Source organism: Pygocentrus nattereri, chromosome 3, assembly GCF_015220715.1.
Source record: "Pygocentrus nattereri isolate fPygNat1 chromosome 3, fPygNat1.pri, whole genome shotgun sequence".
In the NCBI taxonomy this organism is placed as follows: Eukaryota; Metazoa; Chordata; class Actinopteri; order Characiformes; family Serrasalmidae; genus Pygocentrus; species Pygocentrus nattereri.
Genome location: NC_051213.1, coordinates 2,974,988 through 2,997,567, shown reverse-complemented (window position 1 = coordinate 2,997,567; position 22,580 = coordinate 2,974,988). Strand labels below are relative to the sequence as shown.

Sequence of the window (22,580 nt, the reverse complement as noted above, 5' to 3'; positions counted from 1 at the left end):
GTATTGCTGATCAGACCCACCACACTTGTGTCATCAGCGACCTTGATGATGATGAAGGCTGATGTGGTCATTTCCTGTTTGTACATTAACAACGCATTCTTGACGGGAGGTTTAACCATCAACAGTGGCCAATGACGTCTGTATGCGTAGTGGTTACTGGGTGACAAGAACATTCTGTACCAAGACACCAGACTATATAAACTGAGAGCTTCCCCATGGGCACTCTAATAAACCTGTAGGAACCACACTCCATATTGCTTCAACAGGAATAGGTGGAGCTACACTGCTGTAACAAAATATGGCTCTATGAATGTTCCATCCATCCATCCATCCATTGTCTAAGCCGCTTCTCCGTCAGGGTCGCGGGGGGATGCTGGAGCCTATCCCAGCAGTCTTCGGGCGAAAGGCAGTAGACAGCAGAAACTGAGGTAACACCTTATAATACTGTTTCATAGTGACTAATTTGGAACTAAACAGGAACGAATGAGTAGTGTTGTAGTGTTCAGTCTCTACAATATAATGGGTTATATCCTCCATTTCTATTGACAGAAACAGGTTTCCTCAGAGAAGTCTGGGTCATCAAGCCACACTATAGTGACTGGTGTCCCTTATGTGTTTGTATTGATCAGAAACCTTAAAAGGCTAATGTGCAGCTTCATATTTGGCAGTATGAACCAATGTGCACATTAGCCTACAAATGGGACAACTGCTAAAATACTACAGTATTCAGTAGACCAGTCTGTTTACCCCTCATCTTTAGAAAATGCCACTATTTTCTGCAGGAGCACATGTGTCAGTGTTTCTTCTGAACAGTGGTTCTCCTTTAAATTCCTCTTGAGGACAGGGTCAGTTGAAGAGAGGGATCATAGAAATATCTGACTGTGTATGTGTCTTTCCTTCAAATTCACTTGGTTCTACATATTAAGAAGGGTTATCAAGGAACAGTATAAAGTAAAACACATGGTAACTCATCATAAATGAACCAGGACTTAATCATGATCTGGAACAGTGTTATGGAGTGAAACACATGGTAACTCACTATTAAGGAAATAGGAGTTAATCATGATCAGGAATGGTATAAAGTGAAATGTATGGCACCTTATCATTAATGAACTAGGAGTTAATGATGATTTAGTGAAGGATGATTTAGTGAGGATTTAGTGAAACACATAGTAACTCATTGTTAATGAACTAGGAGTTAATGATGATCAGGAACAGTATTATAAAGTGAAACACATGGTAACTCATTACTAATGAACTAGGAGTTAATGATGATCAGGAACAGTATTATAAAGTGAAACACATGGTAACTCATTGTTAATGAACTAGGAGTTAATGATGATCAGGAACAGTATTATAAAGTGAAACACATGGTAACTCACTATTAATGAACTAGGAGTTAATGATGATCAGGAACAGTATTATAAAGTGAAACACATGGTAACTCATAACTAATGAACTAGGAGTTAATGATGATCAGGAACAGTATTATAAAGTGAAACACATGGTAACTCATTACTAATGAACTAGGAGTTAATGATGATCAGGAACAGTATTATAAAGTGAAACACATGGTAACTCATTACTAATGAACTAGGAGTTAATGATGATCAGGAACAGTATTATAAAGTGAAACACATGGTAACTCATTACTAATGAACTAGGAGTTAATGATGATCAGGAACAGTATTATAAAGTGAAACACATGGTAACTCATAACTAATGAACTAGGAGTTAATGATGATCAGGAACAGTATTATAAAGTGAAACACGTGGTAACTCATTACTAATGAACTAGGAGTTAATGATGATCAGGAACAGTATTATAAAGTGAAACACATGGTAACTCATTACTAATGAACTAGGAGTTAATGATGATCAGGAACAGTATTATAAAGTGAAACACATGGTAACTCATTACTAATGAACTAGGAGTTAATAATGATCTGGAACAGTATTATAAAGTGAAACACATGGTAACTTATTGTCAATGAACTAGGAGTTAATGATGATCTGGAACAGTATTATAAAGTGAAACACATGGTAACTCATTACTAATGAACTAGGAGTTAATGATGATCAGGAACAGTATTATAAAGTGAAACACATGGTAACTCATTACTAATGAACTAGGAGTTAATGATGATCAGGAACAGTATTATAAAGTGAAACACATGGTAACTCATTGTTAATGAACTAGGAGTTAATGATGATCAGGAACAGTATTATAAAGTGAAACACATGGTAACTCATTGTCAATGAACTAGGAGTTAATGATGATCTGGAACAGTATTATAAAGTGAAACACATGGTAACTCGTTACTAATGAACTAGGAGTTAATGATGATCAGGAACAGTATTATAAAGTGAAACACATGGTAACTCATTGTTAATGAACTAGGAGTTAATGATGATCAGGAACAGTATTATAAAGTGAAACACATGGTAACTCATTGTTAATGAACTAGGAGTTAATGATGATCTGGAACAGTATTATAAAGTGAAACACATGGTAACTCACTATTAATGAACTAGGAGTTAATGATGATCAGGAACAGTATTATAAAGTGAAACACGTGGTAACTCATTACTAATGAACTAGGAGTTAATGATGATCAGGAACAGTATTATAAAGTGAAACACGTGGTAACTCATTACTAATGAACTAGGAGTTAATAATGATCTGGAACAGTATTATAAAGTGAAACACATGGTAACTCATTACTAATGAACTAGGAGTTAATGATGATCTGGAACAGTATTATAAAGTGAAACACATGGTAACTCATTGTCAATGAACTAGGAGTTAATGATGATCTGGAACAGTATTATAAAGTGAAACACATGGTAACTCATTACTAATGAACTAGGAGTTAATGATGATCTGGAACAGTATTATAAAGTGAAACACATGGTAACTTATTGTTAATGAACTAGGAGTTAATGATGATCTGGAACAGTATTATAAAGTGAAACACATGGTAACTCATTACTAATGAACTAGGAGTTAATGATGATCAGGAACAGTATTATAAAGTGAAACACATGGTAACTCATTACTAATGAACTAGGAGTTAATGATGATCAGGAACAGTATTATAAAGTGAAACACATGGTAACTCATTACTAATGAACTAGGAGTTAATGATGATCAGGAACAGTATTATAAAGTGAAACACATGGTAACTCATTAGTAATGAACTAGGAGTTAATGATGATCTGGAACAGTATTATAAAGTGAAACACATGGTAACTCATTACTAATGAACTACATTAGAAATGAAAACCCTTGAAGAAATCATGTACTGTACTGAGTGCTTTATTGATATTATATACTAACATGAGCTAAGCTAAAACTTTGTGCCACAGAAATGAAACAGAAAAATGTGTAATTAATGTTCTAGCAGAACACACTGTGATCAGGCTCAGCTCTCAGAATTTCTTCTTCAGTAGAAATGAGAGATTTTGATTTCATTTTGTTTGGGTGTATTATTTTCAGTGATATAGCTAGCTAACTCAGGGCTAACTCAATTTTACACAATTGGACTGTTCACAATTTAAAAAGGATTTGATAAACAACTTATTTACTCTTACTTTTTTTCAAAATGTCTTTCTTAATATTTTTGTATTACAGTACATTATTTCTTTAGGGGCTTTTATTTCTAATGCATTTCACTTTATAATACTGTTCCAGATCATCATCGACTCGTAGTTCATTAACAATGAGTTACCATGTGTTTCACTTTATAATACTGTTCCAGATCATCATTAACTCCTAGTTCATTAGTAATGAGTTACCATGTGTTTCACTTTATAATACTGTTCCTGATCATCATTAACTCCTAGTTCATTAGTAATGAGTTACCATGTGTTTCACTTTATAATACTGTTCCTGATCATCATTAAATCCTAGTGCATTAGTAATGAGTTACCATGTGTTTCACTTTATAATACTGTTCCTGATCATCATTAACTCCTAGTTCATTAGTAATGAGTTACCATGTGTTTCACTTTATAATACTGTTCCTGATCATCATTAACTCCTAGTTCATTAGTAATAAGTTACCATGTGTTTCACTTTATAATACTGTTCCTGATCATCATTAACTCCTAGTTCATTAGTAATGAGTTACCATGTGTTTTACTTTATAATACTGTTCCTGATCATCATTAACTCCTAGTACATTAACAATAAGTTACCATGTGTTTCACTTTATAATACTGTTCCTGATCATCATTAACTCCTAGTTCATTAGTAATGAGTTACCATGTGTTTCACTTTATAATACTGTTCCTGATCATCATTAACTCCTAGTTCATTAACAATGAGTTACCATGTGTTTCACTTTATAATACTGTTCCTGATCATCATTAACTCCTAGTTCATTAACAATAAGTTACCATGTGTTTCACTTTATAATACTGTTCCTGATCATCATTAACTCCTAGTTCATTAGTAATGAGTTACCATGTGTTTCACTTTATAATACTGTTCCTGATCATCATTAACTCCTAGTTCATTACTAATGAGTTACCATGTGTTTCACTTTATAATACTGTTCCTGATCATCATTAACTCCTAGTTCATTAACAATGAGTTACCATGTGTTTCACTTTATAATACTGTTCCTGATCATCATTAACTCCTAGTTCATTAGTAATGAGTTACCATGTGTTTCACTTTATAATACTGTTCCTGATCATCATTAACTCCTAGTTCATTAACTGTGACTTACCATGTTTACTTTATAATACTGTTCCAGATCAGCTGTAACTCCTAATAAAGGACACCAACACCTCATTCATTGTTTAACAGACAGTAATTACATAATCACTTGGGAATATGTAGAACCAAGTGAATTTGAGGGCAATTTTGGCATTGTCTCATTTGTAGGTTGATGTAGGTGTGATGCCCCCAGGCTACTCTGAAGATACCTGTTTCTGTGAATAGAAATGCAGTATATAGTCCATTATATTGTAGAGACTGCACACTGTGTAGTATATTTCACTACTGCTAGGAGTGTTGGACTACACTCCATCAGTTTATAGTTCAGCAGGAACCTTTTCAATTTCAGCTATTGAGCAAGTAATGTTAAACTGATCAGTAATTTATGAGCAGTTATTCTAAGAAACCATAGTTAATAAGTAATTTTCTATGAGACTCAGTTATTGTTTAGTTTGTAGTGAACTACCCCAATCATTAGTTCACAATTACCTACTGAGTAGTTAACTTTTTGGTAGTTAAGAGTATTTTTTAAGTATTAATGCAGCACTACTCATTCATTCCGGCTTAATTCAAATTTAGTTACTTATTAACTACAACATAGTGTTGTAAAGTGTTACCAAAATTGACTAAGCCATGAACTGGAACACTTTTCACTGAAGTAGCAAAGTTTGATTGCGCCACAAGCCAGAACATTTCTCACTATGGTATGAGTCTGATTAGGCTGCGGTTGGAAACACTTCTCACCATGATAGTGAAGTTTCACTAGGCTAAAGTGTAGGACACTTCTCACCATGGTAGCGAGCCTAAACCCTATAAAATAGCCCCAGACCATTACCTCTCCTCCAACTTTAATATTGGCACTATTCTATGCACACTGCTACACACTTCAGCAATTGCTGGTCCCACTCTGTCAGTTTGGATGGTCTAAAGCTTCATGGCTGAGCTGTTGCCCGTCCGTTTCACATTAATTACACTTACAGTTGTCTAGAGCAGCTCTAGACTTCATAAACTGACTTGTGGCAAAGGTACATGTATTAAGACAGTGCCATGTTTAAAGTCACTGAGCACAAGCACATATATTGTGAAGTGTATGAAGTAAAAGACCCAATATATTATGTAAGAATGTGTATTAAACATTCACTAAAGGACACAAGCTTCAAATGTGTCATATTAAACCCAGTGTGGGAAAGTGAACATAATACCATTGATATCATCAGGTTGCAGAAATTAATCTGTGGCACAAACGACGTCACATTGAAGACCATAATATCATATGTTTGAGATATATGTTTGAGTAAACAGGTTTGTTTATCCATGCATGTTTTTATTTATTTTTTTAACAATTTTGTGATTTTGCATATATGCTGGTACACGCCTGATTACAGCACTGTTGTAGAAAACATGGCCCACTATTTTTTTGCAGGACCTTGTTACAGTGACTGTCATCTTACATGTCATTTGTACTTCTCTGGCACTTCACGGACATTCCCATTCACTTCATACTGCACAGTGTTCCAGTTAAGAACATTTGGTTCTGGTCCCACCCACACCTTCTCATTGAAGTTCTTAATCTGATCATCTGTCAGCAAATAATCCCACATGTTCACATCAGAAATCTCACCTACAAAACTCTGATTTTCATCAAATTTACCAACGAAAGAGTCCGGATCCTGACCCAGGATAACAGCACCACCAGACAGGATCTTGTGGTTTTTCCTGTACACCTGCGGAGCGCTGCGGCGGCCGTCCACCCAGAACGCAGTCAGACCTGTCCTGGATTCCCAGGTGACGCACAGGTCTGTGCCGAAGATGGAGAGAGGTTGGACGTCATAGAAAACACCGTCTCTGCTGCTTCTCAGGTATAAGGAGATTTTGCCCTTCTCCTGCCACACGTTAAGCTCATCACCTTCTGTGGTGCAATAAGCGAAGAGGATGGTCTCACGGTTGCCTTGGTTTACTACAGCTGGATTCACAAACAGACGCATACACAGAGTAAAGGCCTCTAAATTCAGGGGCTTCAAGGCGGTGAGCTTTACAAAGGAATTGGCTGACGGTTTGGGGAAAAGCAGCCCCTTGTCAGTCAAACCACCTGAAAGGCAAATAATATTCTTTTCAATATGATACATTTTTAAAGTGCAATTCAATTGAAAAGAAAGAATGAGCAGGTAGTAAACTGATGTAAACTGATGTCCAGTGTGATTAACGATGCTGAAAGATTTGTTTCATTGAAAGTGTATGAGTACAGTGTAAAAATGGACTGGATGTTTAGGGGCGTTCTGACTGCAGGTGTTCTGTAGCAGTGTGAGGAACCAGTTAATGCTGGTGAACTAGTTTTGGCGTCTTAATTAGTGCAGTACTATGTGGTTTTTGGATGTAGCATAAAACATTTATGAAGCAAGTTAGCAGCACAAAAACAGCTGAAGCCGGGGAACTTCATACTAAAATCCAGGGGAGTTAAATCAGATGTGCCTGAGCAGGAACATCACCAAAACCTCCAGGACTGGAGTTCCTCACCTTCAATACTTGACAAATACTTCTCCATACTTTTGTAACGTGCCTGTAGTAGAAGTGCAAATTATTATGTTACTAATGGATTAACCCTTAGAATCCTAAAATGTGGGGGAATTTTTAGGGTCAATTACAATTGAAATTATAAAGTATTTACATGTGACAGCCAATCATGCCATATGTGGTTATTTTCAGGAGACTCTGTACTGCACAGGTGTGCCATTGTTTGACATGTAATTGCTAATAGAAATTTGATATCTTCAGGAATTTGAACATTTCTGATCAAAAATTGACCCAGCGGCTGCTAAATTTTGTAATTTTTAAATTAAAGAGATGTTGATTGTAACGTGGAGCGAGGAGGTGGATGCACATGCTGAGATAAGCGAGATTTATTAAGGGTAAATCCAAAATCAGGGTTGAGACAGTCCAGGGTCAGTGAGCCAACCCGGATAGATCGGGGGGCAGACATGACATAAACCAGACTACAACAGAACAAGCAGAACAAACAGAACATCCAACAGAGCATATAAGAACAACAGAGACCAATACAAAAATCAGCACAAAGACCAGCCAACACAAGGGGCAAACACAGGGCTTAAATACACAGGGAAAACGAGGGACAGGTGGAAAACAGGTGGAGACAATCAGGGGCGGAGCCACAAAACAAGGGGGCTAAACCAAAACAAACACACGGACAGGACTAGGAGGGGCCAATCGTGACATTGATAAAATGCAGTCATAGGAATTGTTATTCTGGAGGGTCTGTGAAAGTGCAATAATTTTGATGGTAATTCATTCATAAGGTGCACATGTTTTTAATTGATTTTCTGTCCTCTTGGATTCATGATCAGTGCTAAAACTCTGATACACAGCAAGACAGGCTTTATTTTTAATTACAAATTCAATTGCATATTTAATGTCAGATATTTTTAATGCTCAAAATCAATGTAAACTGAAAGCCCTTTGTTCATAGTGTGAAGGCTAAAAGTAAAGATGTAATATAACAGTAGCCACTGGGGTTTGGGTGATTTTGGAGCTGGATCTCTGGCTGATGGACGGTCACAGGTGGACATCTCACATCTCTCTGGATATTGAGGCAGAGCCTGATGAGTGATCTGATGTGTGAATCATGTCACTGTTTTAACCCTTTATTGTTATATGAAGGCCAAACAGCAGAGCAATAATATCAGGATTTTAGGTGATTTTCCAAGCTGAATTACGCACTGATGCTGATGTCACAGCTAAATGCTGGCTAATTAGGGACAGGTCTGCTGAATGTCCTGATATGTCTCATGTTCATATCTTAAACAGTTCTGATGTTATGAAGGCTAGAAGTGACCTACCGTTTTGCCCGCAAATTGAGGTCTCCGGGTCAAGAATGGAAACAGAGCTGACTATTTCCTGTAAGATTGCTCTATAGGTTATGGAGATAACTGGTGCCATCACGTATTGAAGTGAATCTCACCTTGATATTGAAAATTTAACAAACATCAAATATACAAATATCATGCTCCACTAAAAGATTCAGCACTGAACTAATCTAATACAATAGAGGCCTAAGCTTACATACACCATGCGCATCTGCATAGACTGGACATAATAACGTTATGATGCATATCATATGATTACATATGATAAAGTTGAATTGAACAAATTTTAGAGACATTTCAGAATTGAACCTGAAATGTGTTCCAACAGCAAACATTAAAGACAAAGATAGAATGCACACAAATAACATACAGATAATAAAATAGAATCAGAAAACATATGGCATTAATAATACATAGGTATCTCAAATGGTAAGTTTACAGGAGAGGATAAAAACATTCTTTACTTTCAACGTAATTTAATTTAAAAAGCAAAGACTTGAAGCTACAGTTGCTGTTAATGTTATAATAAGTATTATTAATGCTGTTACTACAATTCCTATAATTGGTGTTATTATTAACTATAATAATACAGTGTTATTACTGTGTTTTCATAAAACAGAATCATGTAGATAAACTTACTTTGATCAGAGCAGGTCAGAGCCAGGAGGACACACAGCAGAAAAAGCACCCACCTCATTTTACTGTGAACATTTCAGGAGAACCTCTTAACCTTCACAACTTACACACGGCTGATAATCACGTTGAACGCCAGTGAAACTAAAGTGGCTGTAAGGGATGAAGGAGTGTGGATGCTCACCTGGTAGTGAAGCTCTACAGTCACTTAGACTCTCCAGACGTCTGCAGAATCTTTCTTGGCTCCTGTGACCAGGTGGATCTGTTTTCCTGCCGTTCTCACAGCAAAACGTCTAAAACTGGTGCTGCAGCTTCTGCATTTATAGGATGCTATACTTACACGCCCTGTTTGACATTTCCACTCTTGCACAACCTACAGGAAATGTTTTGCTCCAGAGAAACAGTTTTTATTTTACAACATTACAGGTGGAATTCTTTGTTGAAATATGGGCTCAAGGGTCAGTCAGGAGAGGGGTCAGTAATTCAGAACTCAGCTTCCAACATGAGCCTCCATGTTCTTCAGTCATCTCAGTCAACTCATCGTTTACACAAGATACATTTACAGTATTTGGCTGACGCTCTTATCCAGAGCGACTTACAGTTTGATCGTTTTACACAGGTAGGCGAAGGTGGTGTTGGGAGTCTTGCCCAAGGACTCTTATTGGTATAGTGTAGGGTGGCAATTGAACCCCAGTCTACAGTGTAGAAGACAAAGGTGCTACTCACTAACCAACCTAACACTAACTCACTACTACCACTCGCTTCCGTGGCCACAGGTGTATAAAGCCGAGCCCCTAGGCCTGCAGACTGCTTCTACAGACATTAGTGAAAGAATGGGTCGCTCTCAGGAGCTCAGTGAATCATCAGCAGAGATAAATGTGAAGAGCGCAGGTGTGGAAGCTCAGAAATCAGGCCTGTGGTTCTGGGTTATCTGGTCGGCTATATTACTTTTTGTACAAGCGTTTGTATATTTGACCTGTACATGACAAAGAAGTGATATTGAGAAGAAACTGAACTCCCACCATTTGACGGAGGCTTTGTGCTCCCCAGATCAGCTGCAGTTGTGCTCAAGTTCAAGATGTCTTCTGTCTGCGTTGTGCCGAACTCCCCTATTCGTGCGTACGCTTCATACAGTAGACTGGACACTAGACTGCATTCTGTCTTTCAGTCATAATGACCAGTACTGTAGCCTCTTGGTGAGGAAGGAGACTCAAGGCCTCAGCGTACCTCTTACGAAACAAAAGGGTTGCACAAAGCCAAAAGCATCTTCACGAGCTGACAGGCTCGCATACTTTCTGCGGTGTCCTGTCGCCTGTGGCAGATGCTCCACTTGATGTTACGACACTTTATAATGTTTCATGGCTGCTGGAAAACGAGTTCAGAATACTGCCACCATTTAAGGTGGAACGGGAAAATTCAAACAGGAAGACGATGGATATAAAGCCAACTTCAGACTCGTCCTTTTGAGAACCTACATATTAAAGATTGAGTGACCCTTATTAGTCCCACAACGGGGAAATTTCACCTCCACATTTAACCCATCCATGAAGTGTAACACCACATACACACTAGTGAACACACACACTAGGGGGCAGTGAGCACACTTGCCCAGAGTGGTGGGCAGCCCTATTTGCAGCGCCCAGGGAGCAGTTGGGGGTTAGGTGTCTTGCTCAAGGACACCTCAGTCATGTGCTGTCAGTTGTGGGGATCGAACCGGCGACCTTCCGGTCACGAGGCTGGTTCCCTAACCTCCAGCCCACGACTTATAAGGTAACCTATATGTTTTGCTGCTTAGTACAAGTTAGTATATAGAAATATAATAGACTTAACATCTTTAGGAGACATTCATTGTTTATTTAACAAATGCATGTTTTGAAAACAATTTTATAGTCATTAGAACCGGCGCTTATTTTCTAAATAAGTGATGCTGGTAAGGCAGACGGTATGTTGACAGTTTGTCTTGACAAGAAATCGAATTACATGATATGAGTTTTGGTGTGACGAGGCCACAGAATTCAGACGCGAGCAGATCGCAGTAAAAGAGATGTTTAATCTCTAAAGTGATCGAGAGACAGGCCAAAAAGTCAAAACACTGATCCAAAGAGACAGGCAAAGGTACGAAAGGGAGAAGGCACAAAGTTGAGAAACAGGATATCAAAGCAGGGGTCTTATAGGAACGCTCAGTTCACAGGGAAACAACACTTCACAATGAACCTAATCTAAGCCCGGGCTTATATACTAGTACTAACAGTCATATGACAAACTGCACAGGTGAACCTGGTTAGAATTCCGGACATTGCGAGCGCTCATAGGACCGCAAATACGATTCAGAGGTCATGTGAGTTCCTGGAGACTCCGACCTCGGCTGAGCGGTCACATGATCTCCCGGTGTGATCTGGAAAATGGAGTCTGTCGGATGCGTGACAGTTGGAAGAACTTTTTGGCTGGATAGAAAAATGATTAAAAATGGCTGTTTTTCTGACTGGAGAGAGTTCAGTGAATAAACATTGACAAGCTGCAAATTTCAGTTCTGCTGTTAAGCCTCTGCAGTTGTCATGATTGGCCCCTCCCGGTTATCCAGGTGCTATTTGTTTTGTTTCTTCCCGGTCATGCCCCCTTGTTTTCTTGACACCGCCCCTGATTTGTTACACCTGTTTTCCACCTGTGTCGTGTTTTGTCATCATCCCTGTCATACTTAAGCCCTGTGTTCGCTGGTCTTTGTTTGATTTGTTTGATGTTTGGGGCGTGTATTGTTTGGAATTCTTCGTTATGTCCTGCTCTCCGTGTTGGCTCCGCCTCCTTATGACTCTCCCCCGTTACAGCAATCGAGAGGTAAACCACACAATAACTGATGGAACGGATGGAAATGCACTTTTGCATTCATTCAGAATAAATTTAGTTTCAATTTGAATCAATTTGAAATTAATTCAAGAGAACAAGAAAACAAAGCAAAAAACAAAAAACATGTTGGCCCTTAACACAAAACACAAATGAATGGTCATTAAGTACATTACATTAAAGATTAAACATTACTAACAGCACATTTACAAATGAGTTCTTCTTTTACTCTTTCACAACAGCCCTCTAATCTAATCAGCAGAGCGTGCAAGAAATCTGTCAAATCATGCTTTGATGTGAAACAACAGAAATAACAAAGTGCATTGGGTGCAGAAAACTCTTAAATGAAATGCTTCTATAATGGGAGAGGCAAAAATCTGCATCCACTAGGCATGTGCAAAATAAATCCCATCGCAAAGAAATCTCGGGAACACCGTATACTTGGAAAAAGTATAAAAGGCCTTTATTGAAACATGGCAATAAGTATAAAGCTGTGTTGTGGCCTTCTCAGCTCTTCATCAGGACACAGAACAATGGCATGTCAATAGAAAACACCTGAACACCCATATATACACAAGCTTCTGCCACCCGTTGGTTAAATCACATTGTTAATGGTACATTTAAAACTGGCAAATGAAGGGTTAATCTTGCTGAGCGCTGCTTTGCCAGTAGCAACCAATCATAACAGAGCTGGGCTTTATCCCAAGTGATACAGCCCAGCTTTCTCATTGGAGGAGACGGCTGTTCTGCTGGCTGTAGCGAATCGTAATTCAGGACTCAGTTGTCCCGCCTCCGCCGCTGGGTGGTCTAATTGAGCCCCCCTCCATCCCCCTTTCTCTTTTTCTTCTCTTGCGCTGAGAAGAGACGAGATGCAGCTGGAGCTCAGAGGGCAATACTTGTAGAGTACTTGTAGAGCAGCTCAAAAGAAACAATGTCAATAAAAGTTAGGCGTCCTAGTGAAAATAGAGACCCGAAACCCTAAACTCGTAGTGATGTGTGTGAAACCCCAAAGAATTCTCTGTAACAAGACAATAAATGGTCAGGCTTTTTTTGAGGATCATCAAAACCTGGGAATCAGAGCCTGGTTGGATCTTCCGAGAAGTCGAATAGACCGGTTTTCCATGAGGTCCCTCTTCACTACGGACTGCTGAACTAACAAAAACACAAGACTGAAAGACTCTTTATTCTCTGTTTTTCTTTTGTGAACATGCACTAATATCCCTGCTCCTTGTTTTGTTATTTATTTGTATTTTTGGTTGTGTATATATTTTCTTCTGTCTACAAACAGTGTTACTTAAGTTATTAAGGTGAAAAAATGGGTTTAAATCTGTCTAAACCATCCATCCATCCATCCACCCTCAACCACTTATCCAGGTCTGGGTCGCGGGGGCAGCAGCCTAAGCAAAGAGGCCCAGGCCTCCCTCTCCCCCGCCACCTCCTCCAGCTCTTCCGGAGGGATACCGAGGTGTTCCCAAGACACTCGAGAGATATAATCCCTCCAACGTGTCCTGGGTCTTCCCCGGGGTCTCCGTTTGTCCATAAAAGTTGCGAACAGAATCGGTGACAACGGACAGCCCTGGCGGAGTCCAACCCTGACTGGAAACCAATCCGACTTGGTGCCGGCTATACGAACCAAGCTCCTGCTCCGTTTGTACCAGGACTGAATGGCCCGTAACAACGAGCCCCTCACCCCGTACTCCCGGAGCACTCCCCACAGGATCCCCCAAGTGACGTGGTCGAATGTCTTCTCCAAATCGACAAAACACATGGACTGGTTGGGCAAACTCCCACACACCCTCCAGGACCCTGGTGAGGATAAAAAGCTGGTCCAGTGTTCCACGACCTGGGTGAAACCTGCATTGTTCCTCTTGTAGCTGAGATTCAACTATCGGTCGGACTCTCTTCTCCAGTACCCCTGCATAGACCTTACCGGGTAGGCTGAGAAGTGTGATCCCCCGGTAGTTGGAACACACCCTCCAGTCCCCTTTCTTAAAAAGCCGGACCACCACCCTGGTCTGCCATTCCAGGGGGACCACCCCAGATGTCCACACGATGTTGCAGAAGCATGGCAGGGGTAACTTCCACATCTGTGAAGGCCCCATTAATGCTGAAAGGTACATACAGGTTTTGGAGCAACATCTGCTGCCATCCAAGCAGCGTCTTTTTCAGGGACGTCCTGCTTATTTCAGCAAGACGATGCCAAGCCACATTCTGCACGTGTTCCAACAGCGTGGCTTCGTAGTAAAAGAGTGCGGGTACTAGACTGGCCTGCCTGCAGTCCAGACCGTCTCCCATTGAAAATGTGTGGCGCATTATGAAGCTCAAAATACCACAGCGGAGACCCCGGACTGCTGAGCAGCTGAAGCTGTACATCAAGCAGGAATGGGAAAGAATTCCACCTACAAAGCTTCAACAATCAGTGTCCTCAGTTCCCAAACGCTTATTGAGTGTTAAAGGAAAGGTGATGTAACACAGTGGTAAACACGCCCCTGTCCCAACTTCTCTGGAACGTGTTGCAGGCATCAAATTCAAAATGAGTGAATATTTGCAAAAAACAATAAAGTTTATCTGTTTGAACATTAAATATCTCGTCTTTGTAGTGTATTCAATTGAATATAGGTTTAAAAGGATTTGCAAATCATCGTCTTCTGTTTTATTTATGTTTTACACAACGTCCCAACTTCATTGGAATTGGGGTTGCATTATATAAATGTAATATTTTGTCATCATCCCTGTCATACTTAAGCCCTGTCTTCGCTGGTCTTTGCTTGATTTGTTTGATGTTTGGGGTGTGTATTGTTTGGAATTCTTCGTTATGTCCTGCTCTCCGTGTTGGCTCCGCCTCCTTATGACTCTCCCCCGTTACAGCAATCGAGAGGTAAACCACACAATAACTGATGGAACGGATGGAAATGCACTTTTGCATTCATTCAGAATAAATTTAGTTTCAATTTGAATCAATTTGAAATTAATTCAAGAGAACAAGAAAACAAAGCAAAAAACAAAAAACATGTTGGCCCTTAACACAAAACACAAATGAATGGTCATTAAGTACATTACATTAAAGATTAAACATTACTAACAGCACATTTACAAATGAGTTCTTCTTTTACTCTTTCACAACAGCCCTCTAATCTAATCAGCAGAGCGTGCAAGAAATCTGTCAAATCATGCTTTGATGTGAAACAACAGAAATAACAAAGTGCATTGGGTGCAGAAAACTCTTAAATGAAATGCTTCTATAATGGGAGAGGCAAAAATCTGCATCCACTAGGCATGTGCAAAATAAATCCCATCGCAAAGAAATCTCGGGAACACCGTATACTTGGAAAAAGTATAAAAGGCCTTTATTGAAACATGGCAATAAGTATAAAGCTGTGTTGTGGCCTTCTCAGCTCTTCATCAGGACACCGAACAATGGCATGTCAATAGAAAACACCTGAACACCCATATATACACAAGCTTCTGCCACCTGTTGGTTAAATCACATTGTTAATGGTACATTTAAAACTGGCAAATGAAGGGTTAATCTTGCTGAGCGCTGCTTTGCCAGTAGCAACCAATCATAACAGAGCTGGGCTTTATCCCAAGTGATACAGCCCAGCTTACTCATTGGAGGAGACGGCTGTTCTGCTGGCTGTAGCGAATCGTAATTCAGGACTCAGTTGTCCCGCCTCCGCCGCTGGGTGGTCTAATTGAGCCCCCCTCCATCCCCCTTTCTCTTTTTCTTCTCTTGTGCTGAGAAGAGACGAGATGCAGCTGGAGCTCAGAGGGCAATACTTGTAGAGTACTTGTAGAGCAGCTCAAAAGAAACAATGTCAATAAAAGTTAGGCGTCCTAGTGAAAATAGAGACCCGAAACCCTAAACTCGTAGTGATGTGTGTGAAACCCCAAAGAATTCTCTGTAACAAGACAATAAATGGTCAGGCTTTTTTTGAGGATCATCAAAACCTGGGAATCAGAGCCTGGTTGGATCTTCCGAGAAGTCGAATAGACCGGTTTTCCATGAGGTCCCTCTTCACTACGGACTGCTGAACTAACAAAAACACAAGACTGAAAGACTCTTTATTCTCTGTTTTTCTTTTGTGAACATGCACTAATATCCCTGCTCCTTGTTTTGTTATTTATTTGTATTTTTGGTTGTGTATATATTTTCTTCTGTCTACAAACAGTGTTACTTAAGTTATTAAGGTGAAAAAATGGGTTTAAATCTGTCTAAACCATCCATCCATCCATCCACCCTCAACCACTTATCCAGGTCTGGGTCGCGGGGGCAGCAGCCTAAGCAAAGAGGCCCAGGCCTCCCTCTCCCCCGCCACCTCCTCCAGCTCTTCCGGAGGGATACCGAGGTGTTCCCAAGACACTCGAGAGATATAATCCCTCCAACGTGTCCTGGGTCTTCCCCGGGGTCTCCGTTTGTCCATAAAAGTTGCGAACAGAATCGGTGACAACGGACAGCCCTGGCGGAGTCCAACCCTGACTGGAAACCAATCCGACTTGGTGCCGGCTATACGAACCAAGCTCCTGCTCCGTTTGTACCAGGACTGAATGGCCCGTAACAACGAGCCCCTCACCCCGTACTCCCGGAGCACTCCCCACAGGATCCCCCAAGTGACGTGGTCGAATGTCTTCTCCAAATCGACAAAACACATGGACTGGTTGGGCAAACTCCCACACACCCTCCAGGACCCTGGTGAGGATAAAAAGCTGGTCCAGTGTTCCACGACCTGGGTGAAACCTGCATTGTTCCTCTTGTAGCTGAGATTCAACTATCGGTCGGACTCTCTTCTCCAGTACCCCTGCATAGACCTTACCGGGTAGGCTGAGAAGTGTGATCCCCCGGTAGTTGGAACACACCCTCCAGTCCCCTTTCTTAAAAAGCCGGACCACCACCCTGGTCTGCCATTCCAGGGGGACCACCCCAGATGTCCACACGATGTTGCAGAAGCATGGCAGGGGTAACTTCCACATCTGTGAAGGCCCCATTAATGCTGAAAGGTACATACAGGTTTTGGAGCAACATCTGCTGCCATCCAAGCAGCGTCTTTTTCAGGGACGTCCTGCTTATTTCAGCAAGACGATGCCAAGCCACATTCTGCACGTGTTCCAACAGCGTGGCTTCGTAGTAAAAGAGTGCGGGTACTAGACTGGCCTGCCTGCAGTCCAGACCGTCTCCCATTGAAAATGTGTGGCGCATTATGAAGCTCAAAATACCACAGCGGAGACCCCGGACTGCTGAGCAGCTGAAGCTGTACATCAAGCAGGAATGGGAAAGAATTCCACCTACAAAGCTTCAACAATCAGTGTCCTCAGTTCCCAAACGCTTATTGAGTGTTAAAGGAAAGGTGATGTAACACAGTGGTAAACACGCCCCTGTCCCAACTTCTCTGGAACGTGTTGCAGGCATCAAATTCAAAATGAGTGAATATTTGCAAAAAACAATAAAGTTTATCTGTTTGAACATTAAATATCTCGTCTTTGTAGTGTATTCAATTGAATATAGGTTTAAAAGGATTTGCAAATCATCGTCTTCTGTTTTATTTATGTTTTACACAACGTCCCAACTTCATTGGAATTGGGGTTGCATTATATAAATGTAATATTTTGTCATCATCCCTGTCATACTTAAGCCCTGTGTTCGCTGGTCTTTGCTTGATTTGTTTGATGTTTGGGGCGTGTATTGTTTGGAATTCTTCGTTATGTCCTGCTCTCCGTGTTGGCTCCGCCTCCTTATGACTCTCCCCCGTTACAGCAATCGAGAGGTAAACCACACAATAACTGATGGAACGGATGGAAATGCACTTTTGCATTCATTCAGAATAAATTTAGTTTCAATTTGAATCAATTTGAAATTAATTCAAGAGAACAAGAAAACAAAGCAAAAAACAAAAAACATGTTGGCCCTTAACACAAAACACAAATGAATGGTCATTAAGTACATTACATTAAAGATTAAACATTACTAACAGCACATTTACAAATGAGTTCTTCTTTTACTCTTTCACAACAGCCCTCTAATCTAATCAGCAGAGCGTGCAAGAAATCTGTCAAATCATGCTTTGATGTGAAACAACAGAAATAACAAAGTGCATTGGGTGCAGAAAACTCTTAAATGAAATGCTTCTATAATGGGAGAGGCAAAAATCTGCATCCACTAGGCATGTGCAAAATAAATCCCATCGCAAAGAAATCTCGGGAACACCGTATACTTGGAAAAAGTATAAAAGGCCTTTATTGAAACATGGCAATAAGTATAAAGCTGTGTTGTGGCCTTCTCAGCTCTTCATCAGGACACAGAACAATGGCATGTCAATAGAAAACACCTGAACACCCATATATACACAAGCTTCTGCCACCCGTTGGTTAAATCACATTGTTAATGGTACATTTAAAACTGGCAAATGAAGGGTTAATCTTGCTGAGTGCTGCTTTGCCAGTAGCAACCAATCATAATAGAGCTGGGCTTTATCCCAAGTGATACAGCCCAGCTTTCTCATTGGAGGAGACGGCTGTTCTGCTGGCTGTAGCGAATCGTAATTGAGGACTCAGTTGTCACGCCTCCGCCGCTGGGTGGTCTAATTGAGCCCCCCTCCCTCCCCCTTTCTCTTTTTCTTCTCTTGTGCTGAGAAGAGACGAGATGCAGCTGGAGCTCAGAGGGCAATACTTGTAGAGTACTTGTAGAGCAGCTCAAAAGAAACAATGTCAATAAAAGTTAGGCGTCCTAGTGAAAATAGAGACCCGAAACCCTAAACTCGTAGTGATGTGTGTGAAACCCCAAAGAATTCTCTGTAACAAGACAATAAATGGTCAGGCTTTTTTTGAGGATCATCAAAACCTGGGAATCAGAGCCTGGTTGGATCTTCCGAGAAGTCGAATAGACCGGTTTTCCATGAGGTCCCTCTTCACTACGGACTGCTGAACTAACAAAAACACAAGACTGAAAGACTCTTTATTCTCTGTTTTTCTTTTGTGAACATGCACTAATATCCCTGATCCTTGTTTTGTTATTTATTTGTATTTTTGGTTGTGTATATATTTTCTTCTGTCTACAAACAGTGTTACTTAAGTTATTAAGGTGAAAAAATGGGTTTAAATCTGTCTAAACCATCCATCCATCCATCCACCCTCAACCACTTATCCAGGTCTGGGTCGCGGGGGCAGCAGCCTAAGCAAAGAGGCCCAGGCCTCCCTCTCCCCCGCCACCTCCTCCAGCTCTTCCGGAGGGATACCGAGGTGTTCCCAAGACACTCGAGAGATATAATCCCTCCAACGTGTCCTGGGTCTTCCCCGGGGTCTCCGTTTGTCCATAAAAGTTGCGAACAGAATCGGTGACAACGGACAGCCCTGGCGGAGTCCAACCCTGACTGGAAACCAATCCGACTTGGTGCCGGCTATACGAACCAAGCTCCTGCTCCGTTTGTACCAGGACTGAATGGCCCGTAACAATGAGCCCCTCACCCCGTACTCCCGGAGCACTCCCCACAGGATCCCCCAAGTGACGTGGTCGAATGTCTTCTCCAAATCGACAAAACACATGGACTGGTTGGGCAAACTCCCACACACCCTCCAGGACCCTGGTGAGGATAAAAAGCTGGTCCAGTGTTCCACGACCTGGGTGAAACCTGCATTGTTCCTCTTGTAGCTGAGATTCAACTATCGGTCGGACTAGCGTCTTTTTCAGGGACGTCCTGCTTATTTCAGCAAGACGATGCCGAGCCACATTCTGCACGTGTTCCAACAGCGTGGCTTCGTAGTGAAAGAGTGCGGGTACTAGACTGGCCTGCCTGCAGTCCAGACCGTCTCCCATTGAAAATGTGTGGCACATTATGAAGCTCAAAATACCACAGCGGAGACCCCGGACTGCTGAGCAGCTGAAGCTGGACATCAAGCAGGAATGGGAAAGAATTCCACCTACAAAGCTTCAACAATCAGTGTCCTCAGTTCCCAAATGCTTATTGAGTGTTAAAGGAAAGGTGATGTAACACAGTGGTAAACACGCCCCTGTCCCAACTTCTCTGGAACGTGTTGCAGGCATCAAATTCAAAATGAGTGAATATTTGCAAAAAACAATAAAGTTTATCTGTTTGAACATTAAATATCTCGTCTTTGTAGTGTATTCGATTGAATATAGGTTTAAAAGGATTTGCAAATCATCGTATTCTGTTTTTATTTATGTTTTACACAACGTCCCAACTTCATTGGAATTGGGGTTGCATTATATAAATGTAATATTAGACCATTTATCATTTGTATTTAAACAATCCCTTCACTCTTGATACATTTTACAATGGAACGTTGTAAACCGCAACATTTCAGTCTGCCACAATCTTCCATTCATAAAATGGACTAATAGTGAAACAGTTCACTCGTAAAGATTGTAAGATCCTCTTGTATATACTATCATGATGTATTCAAGCAGCATCTAATGTAAACCAGGCGTTGTCTTCTTCGAGAACATTGAAAATCCATTTATGAACCTAAACTTAGGATAGTTTTCCTGATTGGAATATAATACCTTTGCACTCCCTTGTTATTTCAAATTATTGTTATAGGAAAATGCCCCTGATTCAAAGCAGAAATTAATTCTTGGGCATCATCTTGTCACGATTGGCCCCTCCCAGTCCTGTCCATGTGCTCCTTTGTTTTGGTTTCAGTCCTGCCCCGTTTGGTTACTCCGCCCCTGATTGTTTTCACCTGTCCCTCATTGTTACGTGTATTTAAGCCCTGTGTTTGCCCTTTGCGTTTGCCAGTCTTTGTATCTTTGTATCGTTGTACCTGGTCTTTGTTTGTGTTGGTTCTGGTTGTTGCCGTCATGTCTTACCCTCGATCTGTCCGTGTCGGCTCATTGACCCTGGACTGTTATGACCACGACCCTGTATTTGCCCCTAATAAATCTCGCTTATCTCAGCGTGTGCGTCCGCCTCCTCGCTCCCCCTTACACATCTTCTATAATTTTGCATTCTTCTAGAAATATCTACTTGTTTACAGGGCCTTAGTACAGAAGATGGCATTTTGCATGTCATAACACGTAGAACATTCCTGTTAATCACATTCGTTTCTGGTCCCAACCATACCTTCTCGTTAAATTCCATAATTTGACAAACTAATTCCATATGTTCAAGTCTGCAATCTCACCTACAAAACTCTGCTTCTCCTCAAAGCTATTGAGGAGGGAGTCAGCATCCTGACCCAGAAGGACAGTAACACCAGGCTGGACCTTGTGGTTTTGCTGCAGTCGGCCGTCCAACCAGAGCACAGCCCGACCTGTGCTGGACTCCCAAGTGAGACTCAGGTCTGTACGGAAGATGGAGAGAAGTGGGACGGCACAGAAAGCACCCTCTGAGCTGCTTCTCAGGTATAAGAAGATGTTACCCTTCTCCTGCCACACGTTAAGCTCATCGTAGTCTTGGGAGCGATAAGCTGGTCTCACGTTCCTGTTTGGAAACTACAGTTGGATCCACAAACGTATACACAGAATAAAGGCCTCTAAAAAGGGTGGACAAGCTTTACAAAGGAGCAGTTTGACGCTTGTAGGAAAAGCAGCAAGTTATCACTCTGATGTGTTGAAAGACAAACATTCTTTAGTTTTTGTTTTATTATTATTATTATTATTATTATTATTACTATATTTGAGCCTGTTTTCCCAAACCAAGATTAAATCTTATCCTGGGCCAAGAAGAATTTCCAAGGGTGAAAGAATTACAGCACCTCTGTTCTTGAGGAAAAGTAGAAGTACTCTATTTTTATAATAAATACTAATACTAGTAAAATATTACTCTTCTTGTTGCTCTGTTCTGCTGTGCTTTCCTGATGGTCTGACTAGCTGGGGACTCTTTCTGAAAAATCAGGAGACGTTCCTTTAGTGCTGCAGATTTTTCCCGCCTCTGTGCCATTAAGGCTGATATACGTGAACGATCTCTTCTGATTGGCCATCATGTGCTGTTAGTCATTTAAGAAAACACTTCAGGCTGAAATGTGGAACAAACTGTTAAGTCCTGACACAGTTTATAGGTTTTCCAGTATAATAAACTCAGCAAATAAATAGAAACTGTGCCCTGAAACTTTCAGGAAAATGCCAACGCCAGGGGTTTTCAAACTTTTGCATGCGACTGTACTCAGTGAGACACATTCCAAGGTTTCTGAAAGAGGTTCAGCTCCTCTGCTGTGAAAGTGTGTTATTGTCATAGAATGTAACAGCAGCAGTTTTTGAGTCAGTGTGACTTGCCTTTGAGGATCTTGGGACGATTTATAAAAAATGATCGGTTCAGAATGAAAAGATGACAGGAGTGGAAATGAATACGAAAAGGCAGAAAGTGTTTAAAGTATCTACATTTAATACAAGAAATCATACTAAACCAGCTTTACAGCTTTACTCAGACAGCAATATCTTCACCAAAACACTCTCTGCTCACACATTCAGAACTCCTCTGTACACACTCACTCACACACACTCAGAGAGAGAGAGAGAGAGAGAGAGAGAGAGAGAGAGAGAGAGAGAGAGAGAG

The 22,580-nt window shown here is 40.8% G+C and overlaps 1 protein-coding gene across 5 annotated transcripts; it reads right to left on the bottom strand.

The window, feature by feature from the left end:
- Nucleotides 1-6,029: 6,029 nt before the first annotated feature.
- On the bottom strand, nt 6,030-9,515 carry LOC108413556 (pentraxin fusion protein-like). Of its 5 annotated transcripts, none has more exons than XM_017686145.2 (4): nt 9,422-9,515; nt 9,244-9,305; nt 8,578-8,699; nt 6,030-6,815 (listed from the first exon to the last, which is right to left on the bottom strand). In XM_017686145.2, exons 3-4 carry the CDS (start codon nt 8,675-8,677, stop codon nt 6,181-6,183), a joined length of 735 nt encoding a protein of 244 aa, XP_017541634.1. In that variant the 5' UTR covers nt 8,678-8,699; nt 9,244-9,305; nt 9,422-9,515; the 3' UTR covers nt 6,030-6,180. The 5 variants fall into 5 exon arrangements, with proteins under 5 accessions (XP_017541634.1, XP_017541637.1, XP_017541635.1 ...); XM_017686148.2 differs by having other exon boundaries at nt 6,030-6,689; XM_017686146.1 differs by lacking the exon at nt 8,578-8,699.
- Between the last annotated feature and the right edge of the window lie 13,065 nt (nt 9,516-22,580).

What these genes read in the sequence shown, in the direction of transcription:
- LOC108413556 (XM_017686145.2), bottom strand. Translation starts at nt 8,677, where the DNA reads ATGGCACCAGTTATCTCCATAACCTATAGAGCAATCTTACAGGAAATA. An exon ending in CTCAATTTGCGGGCAAAACG is followed by an intron (nt 6,816 to 8,577) that starts GTAGGTCACTTC and finishes TTTGCCTTTCAG; the next exon opens with GTGGTTTGACTGACAAGGGG.